Source organism: Pagrus pagrus (genome assembly GCF_965226575.1).
Source record: "Pagrus pagrus genome assembly, chromosome: 16".
NCBI lineage: Eukaryota > Metazoa > Chordata > Actinopteri > Spariformes > Sparidae > Pagrus > Pagrus pagrus.
In genome coordinates, this window is record NC_140200.1 from 15,637,697 (window position 1) to 15,650,986 (window position 13,290).

At 42.0% G+C, this 13,290-nt stretch overlaps 2 protein-coding genes across 7 annotated transcripts in view; one reads left to right on the forward strand and one right to left on the reverse strand.

Annotated features, from left to right (window-relative positions):
- Positions 1 to 6,906, forward strand: part of LOC311272073 (brain-enriched guanylate kinase-associated protein) — a 28,936-nt gene extending 22,030 nt beyond the window's left edge. For all 6 annotated transcript variants that reach the window (XM_084378182.1, XM_084378186.1, XM_084378183.1 and 3 more), the window contains one exon: positions 4,573 to 6,906. In XM_084378182.1, coding sequence (XP_084234308.1) covers positions 4,573 to 5,985 — 1,413 coding nt within the window. In that variant the 3' untranslated portion in view covers positions 5,986 to 6,906. The remainder of the gene's footprint in view (positions 1 to 4,572) is intronic.
- A 2,382-nt stretch (positions 6,907 to 9,288) lies between these two features.
- Positions 9,289 to 12,020, reverse strand: rdh14b (retinol dehydrogenase 14b). Its single transcript, XM_084377203.1, has 2 exons — positions 11,339 to 12,020; positions 9,289 to 10,153 (listed from the first exon to the last, which is right to left on the reverse strand). Exons 1-2 carry the CDS (start codon positions 11,690 to 11,692, stop codon positions 9,536 to 9,538), a joined length of 972 nt encoding a protein of 323 aa, XP_084233329.1. The 5' UTR covers positions 11,693 to 12,020; the 3' UTR covers positions 9,289 to 9,535.
- Between the last annotated feature and the right edge of the window lie 1,270 nt (positions 12,021 to 13,290).

Below are 13,290 nucleotides of genomic sequence, written 5' to 3' on the forward strand. Positions count from 1 at the left end.
CACAATTGCTCCACACAGAAGTTTAATAAAGACAAAGTTTCAATCTCACTTGGATCTTTATCTGGTCACGCTGACCTGGAAGTGTGCAGGCTGTATCTTCTTTTCATTCACGAGTCAGTTCCCCTCTAGTGCAGTAGCAGAGAGGACAGGAAAAGTCAAAGTCAGGGTTTTTCTGGGTGGTTATACACAAGACTGTCCCTTTGGAAACTGGGGTTCCTGTCCCACATGTGACTTAGAGTCAAGATTGATTTGTTTGCAAGTTGTGTTATGTAAGTATGTAAAAGTCGTGACCATTTTCAATCATAATATTTCATAATTCTTGAGCTGTTTGTCAGCAAGCTTTATTTTGGAAGTGTAACTGTACGTAACATGGGTATTATTGCCCCTCATATGATGAAAACTGATGCTAGAGGGGTAGGTAGAGCGTCATTGTTTGAAGCTTGAGGCCACTGAGCAAGCTGCTGTATTTGACAAGTTGGGGGTTCCTAAAAGGTTTACTATGCAAGGTTGGATGGTTGCTGTTTTTAACAAACCTGGGAATGCAACTCAACTATCGAATACCTTTCTCCAGAATTGCTGATGCCCATAAAGATCTGCTAATAATTAGAAAATAAGATAAAACAGGAGGCGGTGAGTAATATACACATTTTTCTTCAGGAAAATCCGGCATAGTATACCTTTAACATACAGTGTGTTGAGCTCTCAGTGTCTCAGTACAAATCCATAGAAGTTTAAGTGTAACAGAAGAACACAATGACATTTTTACTTTATAAAAGGTCACAGGCAACCAAAGGGAGCCTTTTTGCCCTAAACTTTAATGTGAATCCAGAATTATCATTTATGAGATACTTTTTTCAATACAGCGGGCGCCAAGTGAAGGGAAAGAAATAGCTGTGATTTGTAAGGAAGAGGAGATGTGATGTGAGGGAGATGAATTTTCAGCTCACGACATAAGATGGGCATAAAAATGTTGCTCGCAACTGAAGGTCATCTTGCCCTTTTTGAGGCAGGAGAGATAAGAGACAAGACACGGTGGAGCGGTGACTGCTGTAGGTCACCGCAGGGAGGGCAGAGTTTCCAGAATTAAAGCTGCCTTTTTTTTGGGCAAAATAACCTTCAACTGAGAGAAGTGCGAGCGGCAAGGTTTTAGAAAGTTTGTAGCTGACGTACCACAGCTGAACTCCTTCGGAAAGATACAGTCCAGACATAAAGTCGTTTACTTTACGAACTGTAGATCTGCTCTGAGGGACATAATGAGGGAAACATCACACATCAGAGATTAATTCAACAGTCACTCTAACTTTTTTAGGTTTTAATGTGCGATATCCAAGAATTTAAGTTTAAAAGATTCGTGAAATTAACGAAAATGATCAACAAATTGTGAAGTAATACGAGTTTTGGCGAAATTTCATAGACATCTGGAGATTATGTTGAAGAGATATCTTCTGAGGTTAGCATGCCGACCAGCTAGCCCCTGCTCGTCCTTTCTTCTTAATCCCACCACGAGCTTCCGGTCCGGACCACTAGCTGCACGGCTAACCGAGCTAACTAGCAAATGGCAGCTACAGGTAGCAGCAGTTAGCAGTCGCTGTGTTGAAAAAACTGCGCACCATTTGTTTGGAGAGTGAATTCAAGTGGTGGCCAAATATTACATAGTACACCTTTAAAAGATAACATTTGTGCTTTTTTTTTTTAACATTTGTGCTTTGTTTAATGCTGCAATAAATTCCCCAATAACATTATAGGACAACTGTGGCAGCGACGTTAAACCTTGAGTTTTGGAGACTGTAATGGTCGACACATGAAACATCTGCACGTTCGACTATTGCTGATAGATCGCTAACAGTTACATTGTGGCTGGAGCGGTCAGTTTTGGTTTAGAGACTCTGGAGGGTTTATAAGCTTCCCTAGACGGCTCTTTTCTGACTGTAGTTATTTGTTCTGTTAGTTAGTTAGTTAGTTATTTCTTGATGCATAGCTCCTTAAAAGGCCTTGTTTTAACATCTTTTGCGTAATGATCTGTCACTGATCGCCAACTGAATCACATGTGTGCCTCTGCCACTTCACACTCATTTGAACTTTCACTTCAGACTTCAGATTTAGATGGCACAGGCACGTCCAGCACACCTGTGGCTACACAGCTGACTTAAAAACTTAAGCTTAAACTGCCAGTAGACAAGTTTTCTGCTTTGACGTTTGATTATGAAGCAATTGTGGATTGCACATGGCGTTAGATATGGAATAGATATGGATAGAAAAGGCAGGTTTACTGGGATCAATTTCCATTTCAGACTGAATGACGTTGTTGTTGTTATTTGCGATTTTGATAAAACAGAAATGACCCAGCTGACTTTGCAACTGGAACGACTTTTTAACCCACTTAAGTTCAAACAAATTATATTTACGATGCCTTTTCCACACATTTTGATTGAATTATAAATATTATTTCTTATATATCATATAAGTGCGATAACAGTTATGTAAAAATGGATTGAAATATAATTGAAGTAGAAAAAAAGGTACATTTTTTGAAAGTACAGCATTAGTCCAAAACAATGTTCTTAATTATATTAAAGTGCATCTTAATGGTGTCTAAAAATAGAACAGTCAAGAACTCTTCCAGTACATTAATCACGCTCATGAGGTACTACTTAAATTAATTGTACTTTGGAGTACTTTTTTTTTTCACATGGGTCGTGCTTTCATTCTCATTTCATTCTCTTGGCACTGAGCTGAAATTACATGTGAGCTCGGACATGAGAAGTATCACAACAGCAGCACAAATCTTGTGTTTGCGCCCATCAGCGAGGCAGGAGCCTGAAGTAAAGTCTCTGCTCCTGTCACTTAATATGCAGCTAAGTCGGAGTGAAATTACGCTGCTCCAGGTTTAGTAATCATGTAATTGTTTGACAATGATTAAACGGGAAGCGCCGCGTAAACTACTTCAAGGCAGATTGTGCTCGAATGTGACGGACAGCTGACTGTTCAAGGAGCTAAAACTACAGCATGTGGCAAAATGTAAATGGGAGAGCAGAGCGCTGCCTCATCACGCTCTCCTGCTTGTGAGAAGAGACGCATGTGGGTATTGATGAGTGTTTTAACACCAGGCCAGCTTGGCGCCACTTTTCGCTGCATCAGCCCTGGGCCGTGTGCCGCGCCCATGTGACAAGGGTGAATTTAAAAGCCACAAGGTTAAAAGTCTGCCTCTCTACGTTTTGCCCATATGGCTGAATGGAAATATCAATGCAAACTGCGACTGGTTGCGTAAGGCTCATAAAATATCCCCCACAAACACATGCACACCCCTCGCTTTGCACGGTATACGATCCGCTAAAGGGTGAAAAACTGTTCTGCTGGCATACCGCCAAACATAATGGGGGTCAGAGGCTATACATGCACTCACTGTATGTCCACCAGTCTGCTGCTCCTGTGGGCGGGAGCTAATCGAAAGCATATTGATGAATGGCGCTGCAGCATTTTGAGATGTGCAGTGGCTCTTCAGCGCCTACTGAAGTGCTTCAGTCGTTTGTTTTGCTGCAAAACAAGCACGGAGAGCGTTTCAAATGCTTTCTAAAAAGCTAATTGTGATCTTGTTCAAAACAGACCCAAATAAATAAAAAAATAAAAAAATGCGTGGACAGTAATTAAGCGGTGTTTAGTTTGGTCCAAGTTGTAATAAAACTGTTATGATAAAATGTCTTCTCATGTCCTGTGTGGTATTTGTCTTTTCTCTATCTACAAAGTTATAATTAGCCTTCCTCTCATTGCCAATTAGGAACAACTGACTAGATTCCTGTTGATGATGTGCTGCTTAATGCTTGTTGCTATGGAGAGGCACAGATAGTGGATGGAGGCTTCTTTTATTGCTTGGAATAGAGCGTCTTTCTTTTCTTTTCCTCAGTTCATCTTTCATTTTTTCTCTTTTGTTCAGGCGCTTGTCAGTGGGACTGAACACTTTCATTTTTTCTTATTACAGTCACACATACCAGTTTATCTAACTATGCCGGTCTGATCCACTTTTTGCACAGGTGTGTGTTGTTCAGACGTCACCTTCTATACTATGTGACATACTGACACACATACTGCAGTACATTACATTTAAAAAGTACAATGTAGTATGAGCTAGAGATATTTCTATCAATTGATTGAGTGTAAATGCAACATAGACTTCTCATGTTAAAGGATAAGTCCACCCCAAAAATGAAAATTGAGTCATTACATACTCGCCCTCATGGTGATGCAAAGTTAGGTGAAGTTTTCCAGCTCCACAAAACATTTCTGGAGTTTCACATCAACTGAGGTACTGAAGTAGATGGGGACTTGTTTAAAACCTTTGAAAACAGCCTCCATGGCTCCATACAGCTCATCTAGTGTAATCCAAGTCTCTGGAAGCCCCGATATCCCAAAGTTGTTATTGACACCCTGTTAAATGTTGTACTACGCAAAACCTTCAGCAAAAATTCATAATAAGAGAAAGTTGTGACCTCATGCTACAGTCAGGCTCCATCTGCTCCATCAGCAACACTTACATCATGTGTTTCCCTGCCCTTCTCTTCTCTCTGACACCTCCAGCTGCCTGCTGAGTTGCAGGAGCGTCTGGCCATGCACTTGGAGGAGTCTCCTCTCTGTCACACGTACCCTGACACCGTCCCGGCCTCTCTCATCGCCAAAGTGCTCGAGAAGCCCGACGAGGCATGCAGCAGCAGCCAGGCCTCCCGCTCCCCCAGCCCCCAAACCCAGGACCACGCTTTTATCTTGGAGCGTGTGGGCCCAGGAGAGCGGCTGGGGCTCCGTGCAGCCTACAAATCTGACCTGTACAGCAGCGACACGGCCCTGTACTGCCCCGATGACCGGCACCGCGAGAGGAGGCCCAGCATGGACCTCCACGGTCAGAGGAAGCTGCTATACGGGCCCCAAAACTCCACCGACAGCAACCCAGAGGAGGGCTCGGTGGGGTTGAGGGCTGGCTTCTCCCAGGAGCACTTTGCTAAGTTTCCTGCCACGCTGGGAGCAGGCTCAAGCTCCTACTCCAGCTTCAGTGGAGGGGGGTCTGAAGACAAAGGCAACGGCCCGCCCAGCAGTGCTGCTTCCTCCCCGCGCCACCATTCCCTCTACATGGACTGGAGAGATGCAGGGGACTTTGAGAGAAAGAGTGACTCATCCTGGGAGAGGGACAGTCCAAGAGGTTTTGCCAACGCTCATCCCTTCCAGCAGACGGAGCTCAGCCACCACCAGAACGGCAGCTCGCCTGTCTACAGCCGCACCATGTCCTCCTGTTTCAGTGAGCCCTACGAGCCGCTCCCTCCCTCTTCGTCCCCAAGTGTTGCCTACGGAGACAGTCGTCGAGGCAGCACATTAGCCCCCGAGGAGGAGGAGCTAATCGGCCGATGGAGACAACTTAGCGTGGAGGACTTAAGTGCCCACAGCTACCGCAGCCCAGGCCGGGCCTCACCTTACAGCTTCTCAGAGCAGCACTTCTCCGTCCGGCCTGCCAAGATCCGACTCGGGCCGCTCTACAGCAGCTTCCAGGAGGGGGCTGACTATTACCATCAGGCAGCGGGTGTCATGGACCCAGTGTGGGTAGCCGGCAGCCCAAGCCCTGAATGCAGCCCAGGACCGCATCAGGCTCACAGCCAAGCCCACATGTACCGAGCCGAGGACAGCCAGGGGTCGGAGCACAGCCTCTACCACTCAGGGAGCTCCAAAGAAAGGGAGGGTAACGTGGCAGCTGGCGGCCAGAGCACGGATTATGTAGACCCGAGCCCCAACAGCTCCACCGAGTCTCTGAACCAGAGGACCCTGGAGATGGCTGCAGAGCTGCAGCACTACCAAGTGGAAATGCACAGCCTGCCTGCACAGGTGAGCACATCGCCACCGCCGGCTCCACCCCCTCCTCCTCCGTACAACCAAAAATTTGGCTCCCTGGGACTTTCCAGGAAGGACAGTCTGACCAAGGCTCAGCTTTATGGGACACTTCTGAACTGAAGGACTTTACATTCAGGTTTAATCTTTGACAGGATGCTCGGACCTGCTGTGTCCGGCTACACCTTCTGTTAGCGTGATCATTTTGATAGAAAATGGTTTGAATAGGAGCCAGGAGCCAAATAAATACAGTATCATGAACGTGTAACTATTGCTGATCATTTAAAAAGCTTTGATTGTATGACAGTGGGTGGAAACAGTTTACTCTACAGTTGTCTTGAGCAAGTAAGTCATGTTGAAAGAGTTGGATGTGGGACGAGGAGCTCAAGCGGCTCATAAAATTTGTACAAAAAAATGTATGTATTGAAATTACAAATGTATAAATATATACTTATAACTAAAATTTGAGTGATATATTTTGTATGTAGCTGTTGGCAAGAATACATCCGAAACAATCGAACAAAATGCAAATCTTGATAAACCTGGAACTTGTACATAAGTTAAAAACTGCCAAACCTATATTTGAAACAACTCTGAGAGGTATTTTAATTGAGAACTAATGCCCATATAAACTGCACATAGATTTGTTTCAGTTGTTATTTTTTCTATGATTGAAACAACGCTGGCCTGAGGATTTAAATATGAATGTTGAACACAGGAAGACAACAAAAACAACTTAATCACTTTAAATGAACTATGAGAAACTTACAATTTGTTTTCCTTCTGTTGATTGAATTTGACAGTATCGGTGGGTGTGTTATATTGTTATTGATGGAACGTTTTGAGATCTGTCTTAGCATTCAGTATTATTTTATTTTCTGCTCTTCTATATCCCAACAGAGGTTTGTTTTCCTGCCCCCCATTCTACCTCAGATTTGGATGCCCACAACCCATCGCACCACTGTAACCCTGTTTCTTTGACAACAATGCATGTTTATATATTTTGGTTGTTTTGTTCGCCTAATAAAGCACAAATTATACATATAAGCTCCAGGCTTCCCTTTAATGTTCAAGTGTGGGGATCTAAAATGTGGATGTGTGGTAACACTTATGTGGGAGTAGTTACTAAGGAGTGAGTGAGGACTGAGTCAGGAACTACTTCATAATTAATGAATCATTAATGAGTCTTTCCTGAATAACTGATTAGAGGACTGGAGACTAGAGTAGATGAGTTGCAAGAGAAAAGACTGGGAGATACTATATTAATGAATCATTAGGTAATGATGAATTCATAAATATCTGTGAATCAACATCACTAGTTGTTCCTAATTAACAACAAACCAATCGTGAGTGGCAAAAAACTAGTCACTACTCATTAGTTACTAATTACTTAATCAATAGTTACTCTTTTTATAATAATACATTTTATTTCATAGGTGCCTTTCTGTCACTCAAGGACACCTTACAGTAAATAAAAGACAATGCACAGTACACGATAGAATAAAATAAGTTAAAAATAAAATAAAGAAAGAAAAAAGAAAAAAAAAGTAAAAATGATGAACAGTACTGAGTAGTAGGTAGTCCCTCATCACTTCACGATTGTGAAACTAATGGGTCTACTTCATAACTACTCAGTATTATGTATTACTTTTCTTGAGGGGCACAAAAAGAGTAACTAATGATTAAGTAATTAGTAATTAATGAGTAGTCACTGACTCATTATCTAATGATTCATTAATATAGTATCTTCCTGTCAGTTCTCTAGAAAACTCATCATTATCTACTTTATGGGGTTCTCGAATCACAGTTGCTCATTAACGATTCATTAATCATCAAGTTGTTCTTGATTCATTTCTCACTTGCTCCTTAGTAACTACTTACGTGTTTACATTAAGTGTTACCAGATATATGTGAACGGGACATCATGTTTTAAATGTTGCTCTACTTTGCGAGTACTGTAGCATGATCGATTGTTGTTTCAGGATAATTACATGCCAGCTGATCCACAGTTGAGGGATTGAACTGGGAGACCATTCATCAGTCAGACTCGCATGGCTGCAGTCATATGGTGTGCGCCTGCTGAGTCACTATGAAGCCCTGCTTTATCACTGAATTTAAAAATAGGTCAGTACAGAGGGATTTTTACCAAGACCAGTAAACTCAAGACAGTAAGGAAGTTAATTTCTGTTTTCCAAGGAGTTATACTTTACTGAAGTACTGATACCAAAATGTCAGAATACTTTGAAATAGCTTGAATCCATCCACAGGAGGGAGCCACACTGCAGCAGCATCTCACTTGATCTGCATTGTCAACCTTATTGTCAGCCGTCTCCTCCAGACACAGCAGAAAGCATTTACACTTCAAACATCAATAGAGGGGAAGTAGATTAACAGCTACCGTCCACTTTTTCTTCTTTTACCACACAGCAAAATACATGCTAAAGTATGCACAAATTAAGCATTCGGGTACAATAGCTGAGCTAGAAAAATGGATATGCTTTTCAAACGGCTTTTCTGAGGATTTGCAAAGCACAAGCAATAATGTGACCTCACAGTGGGGGAAAAGGTGGCAACTCAGCTTGACTTTGATGGATGCAATGAGGAGATGAGTTCTTTATCTCGATGCGAGGGTGAGTCTTGGTCAGCTCACAGGCATTTAAAGACACTGGAGTGGTGTGTATGGACCGCGTAAGCTGCAAATAAATTGCCCTTCTTTGGATCAATAAACTGACTCTGAATATAAACAGAAAACAATGCGCTGTCTAGGTTTGGTATTCATAAACCCAGACTGACCAGGATGGCTACATAAAGCAAATAAGTTAGTTTTAGAAATAGTTTGAAAGTCTTTTTGGTAACACTGATATAAGCCTACCATAGAGGCTAGAACTAATATTAGCCTGTTAGCTCTAAATTTAGCTGACCCTGTATTGACTGGTATAACCCATAACTCTTGGAGACGTTAACCCTGATGTTAGCCTCTTGGAAAAGCTTAAAGTAATGTTAGCCTGTTGGAGAAACTAACACCAATGTTAGCCTGTTGGTAAGGCTAAAAGTCACGTTAACCTGCTGGAGAAGCTAAAAGTCACGTTAACCCGTTGGAGAAACTAAAATAGAAGTTAGCCTGTTAGAGAAGCTAAGACCATTAATTGTCTGTTGAAGAAACTAACACCGATGTTGGACTGTCTGAGAGGCTAACACCGATGATAGCCTTAAGGAGAAGTTAACACCGATGTTAGCCTGATGGAGAAGTTAACACTGATGTTAGCCTATTAGCTTTAAAATTTCCTGACCATGCATTATTGGGTATATATATCTTCTCCTCCAGCAACAGAATTAATTCCATCGACTCAATGAAGCTAAAATTGAACTCCTGTCCTTTCCTATCAATCAGGAAGATGAAATAAAAGTCAATTCATGGTGCACTTTCGTTTGAAGAATCGCTTTCACCTTTTTTAATTTAAAGCTTTATACATTCTCTGATCAACCCACAGCAATGCATTATTAATTTACATTTTTCATTGGCAAAATATGTCATTTAGTTCATATTTATATCCCCAAGGTAGCAATCATTCTTTTCACATGCAGTCTCTTGCAGGACACAGTCTCTGGGGCTACTGAAGATTAAGTACTTTATCCAAGTCCTCTGAGTGCTGTCTACAGAACAGGTCTCTGCTCAGTTAGCGAGCCCAACCATCCTCCTGCTTATGTCCCACAGTTTCTTGGCTGCCTGCTCATCTGTAGCCTTGGCCATCAGCTCCTCCTCCTCACAGTTAGCGAAGCACTTCCCCGACACTCCCTCCACCTCAGGGGAGCAGGCCAGATAGAGGGGAGTCTGGGCCCCTTCCAGCGGACTCTTGAAAAAGACTAGCGAGGCGAGGTAGAATAGCGGCTTTGCCAGGAAGGGGATTTGAACATGCCTGCCTAGTCTGGTCCTGACGATGCCTGGGGTGAGAGCGTTGACTGTGACCCCCGTGCCCTCAAGCTGGCGAGCCAGTTCCAGCGTGAACAGCAGGTTGGCCAACTTGCTCTGACTGTAGCAGAAAGACTTGTTGTAGTTACTTTCACTGTTCAGGTCATCGAAGTTGATGTGGCCGTACTTGTAAAGCTTGGAGGAAACTACGACGATGCGGCTCGGAGCAGAAGACTTCAGGACGTCTAGCAGGAGGTGAGTGAGGAGGAAGTGACCCAGGTGATTCACACCGAGCTGCATCTCAAAACCCTCCTCAGTCTTTGTGTAGGGACACTGGTAGAGGCCTGCGTTGTTGATGAGCACGTCGATCCTGGATTCCTCCTAAAGGGTCAAAGAGATTTAAAGCATTTAAGACTTAATATGTCATCAAATACGAATCTAAAGCTATTTTAAGTTATTTAGAATGTAGAAATATTAGTAATACTTGAGGTTTAAGTCAATATCAAATTAGCTCCCCTGTTGTTGTACATTTGTTTTGTTTTTTTGAACATATTCAGACCTTTATATCACACCTGCCTTTATTAAAGCCCTAATTCATTCCTTTAGGGCATCCAGAACTTTGGTTTTAAAGAGGATGTCCAGAGACACCCAGTGGTTATGAGAGGTAACTGCCTGCTTCTGACATTTACCTCCACTTACTGCTTCCACTAATAAAGAGTTGAGTGTATCACTGGTTTCCTGGTTCCAAGTATTTACAGAGTTTATACAGAGTAAACCAAAACTACTGTAATAAAGGTTGCACAAAACACTTGGCAGTATATGTTCGTTAGAGCTGTTTGTCATAAATCAGACGATGAAGAAATGAGTGGGACTGAGTCTCAGTTTTCCTCACAGCGGGCCGTCCCTGTCAGACTCAGAAATGTTTTGTTATTTTGTTTAAAGTGAGAATAAATCAGAATAAAGGCAGCAGAATCATTACATGCGGTGTTGTGATTTGGACTGTTTAACGTGTGAGTCAAGAAGACTTTGTAAGAACGAGCCACGACAATGTATGTGACATAAACTAGATGCCAGAAGGTAAAGTGTGGAATAAATGAAAAAAATAAGATGATAATCGATTTATCTTTTGAGACAGGCATTTTTTGCAGTTTTTATGACCAAATTAATAAATTAAGTAATATTTGTCAGAATAATAATGATGAAAATAATCTGACTTGTACTGAATCAGCCTCCAAAGGATGGTTGGCTCAGCTGAAGTGACTGAGAGGAAAACAAACACACAATATGCTGACAGTAGAACAGACTTTCTTGCTCGACCTGTGGCAGGATTTGCAGGTGGATGCTGTCTCTCTCGTCCTGGATGTGTGAGCGTTAACAGTTGGTTGAGGGGCCACACTGAGTTCAGCACCACGGACAGTCCCATGCGGCTACAGTACCTGCAGTGCTCTCCTTTGTTCTGGACAAAAGCTGGAATGACCTAGACACTGTTTCTAAAGACCAACTGTCCACTAACTGGTAAATAAACAGCCTATTCAGTCAGAGACAGTGTGCTAACTCTCAACTCACCTCATGAATTTCCTCACAAAACTTCCGGACTGATCCCAGAGAAGCGAGGTCCAGGTGTTTGATGACCACCTCCCCCTGCTCTGGTCCCGCTTGCTTCTTGATGTCCCTGGCTGCCTCCTCGGCGCTCCCCACGTCCCGACAGGCCATGACGACCCGGGCACGGAGCTTCAACAGCTCCCCGGCCAGGGCCTTCCCTATCCCGCAGTTAGCCCCGGTCACGATGACCGTCTTCCCTCGCATGGTGTCGGCGGGATACTGGAGCAGCTTCGCAGCTTTCTGCCGGGGGAACAGACGGCGCATCAGGAGCAGAACCCCTCCGCCGACTACAGCGGCGACTAGCACCGCAGTGGACATGAACGCGGTGACAGGCGAGCAAGGGCAAGATATCCCGGTGTTGCGGCGTGTTGTGTGCCCGTTACAAAAGTGCCCCGGAAGTGCTTCGTCACAGATGTGTCGACTTAGCAGGCAGCCGCTACACAATATATATTGTGGAAATTACTTATATTAAATGTGTATTTTTGCATAACGAACACATCTGATCTGATTAAAAAATCTGATTAAACGAGTGAACCGAAGGCAAACAGCTCATACAGGACACAGTTTAACGGTCGCAAAGTCGCAATATAGCTTACCGGTATGTAATGCTAGCAGGCTAACTAACTTAGCAACGGTAGCCACAGCTCATAAAACTGCTTCCGGGGTATTTTTTTGCATTTTTTAAATTTTTTGTGTCTAAAAAAATAAATAAACAAACTCTCTTTGCTTTCATGCGTAAATAAACAAACTGACCTTAAAGGACAACACAATTTCATACTGTTTTAATGTGTTTATATTTGGCGGACCCTGCCACCTTTCTAGCTTCTAGAACAGTTACTCACTTGTATTAACTATTACCTCATTCATATTGTACCTAAATATTAAAATTCTGAGTTTGAATTGCTTCTCCAAAACTACATAGTGCCTCCTTAATAACTAATATTTTTTATATAGCCTAATTTATGCACCGAAACACGAATTTCAAGTATTTGAAGTATTTAAGCAAAGTTGGGGTTTTCTGTTGTTTAGTTTTTTGTTGTCTTTGTTTGTTTGTATCTTTGTTTTCTCACAAAATTCCAATATACAAACTGTAAGGCAGTTACAGTTACAATATTTCCAAAGTGCACGACACTTCATGACATTTTGCAAAATAAGACATAAAACATTAACACAGCGACCATAGAATATGGTTAAAAAAAGGGTAAAAAAAGGGAAAGAAAAGAAGTAAAACAAAATTATCATTAAAAGAATAGATCAAGGCATTACATTAGTGATATCATTTTCATACTACATAAAGACATTTGGCATGTTTGATCTTTCAGGGACTTAATATAAAGTGGGATTTAACTATAATTACACGTGAATTATAATAACACGTGAATTATTTTAACACGTGAAGATGTTTTATTGATTTTTTTTTAAACAAAATTCAAATTTACCAATGGTAAGGCAACAATTACAGTTACAAAATGTCCAAGGTCAACAGACACTTCTTAACACGTGAAATAAGACATACAACATTAACACAGCCTCAATAAAATACGGCAAAGTAAAGGAGGAAAACAGGAGGAAAATAAATAAAACAGAGTTATCATTAAGAAAATGTAAAATAAAAATAAACTTATTTCAGGGACTTAATATGAAGTGTGATTAAATTATGACAACACGTGAAGATGGGTGGGTTTTCATACATTTAGCCTCATGATTGTTTAAAAAAAATTTCCACTGGTTGGAGCCATAATTATAAATGTTTCTAGTTTAAAATTTGTTTTTTAAGCTATTTTATTTTAATGGCGTTTGAGGTCCAAAATATGATTATATTTTCTCCCCAGAAATATTGTCTGTTCATAGCCAGCCCAGTTTGGCCCTTACTAACCACTAGGTGGAGCTATATGAACACAAAAGTAGGGCAGCAA

What these genes read in the sequence shown, in the direction of transcription:
- rdh14b (XM_084377203.1), bottom strand. Translation starts at nt 11,692, where the DNA reads ATGTCCACTGCGGTGCTAGTCGCCGCTGTAGTCGGCGGAGGGGTTCTG. An exon ending in TTTGTGAGGAAATTCATGAG is followed by an intron (nt 10,154 to 11,338) that starts GTGAGTTGAGAG and finishes TTGACCCTTTAG; the next exon opens with GAGGAATCCAGGATCGACGT.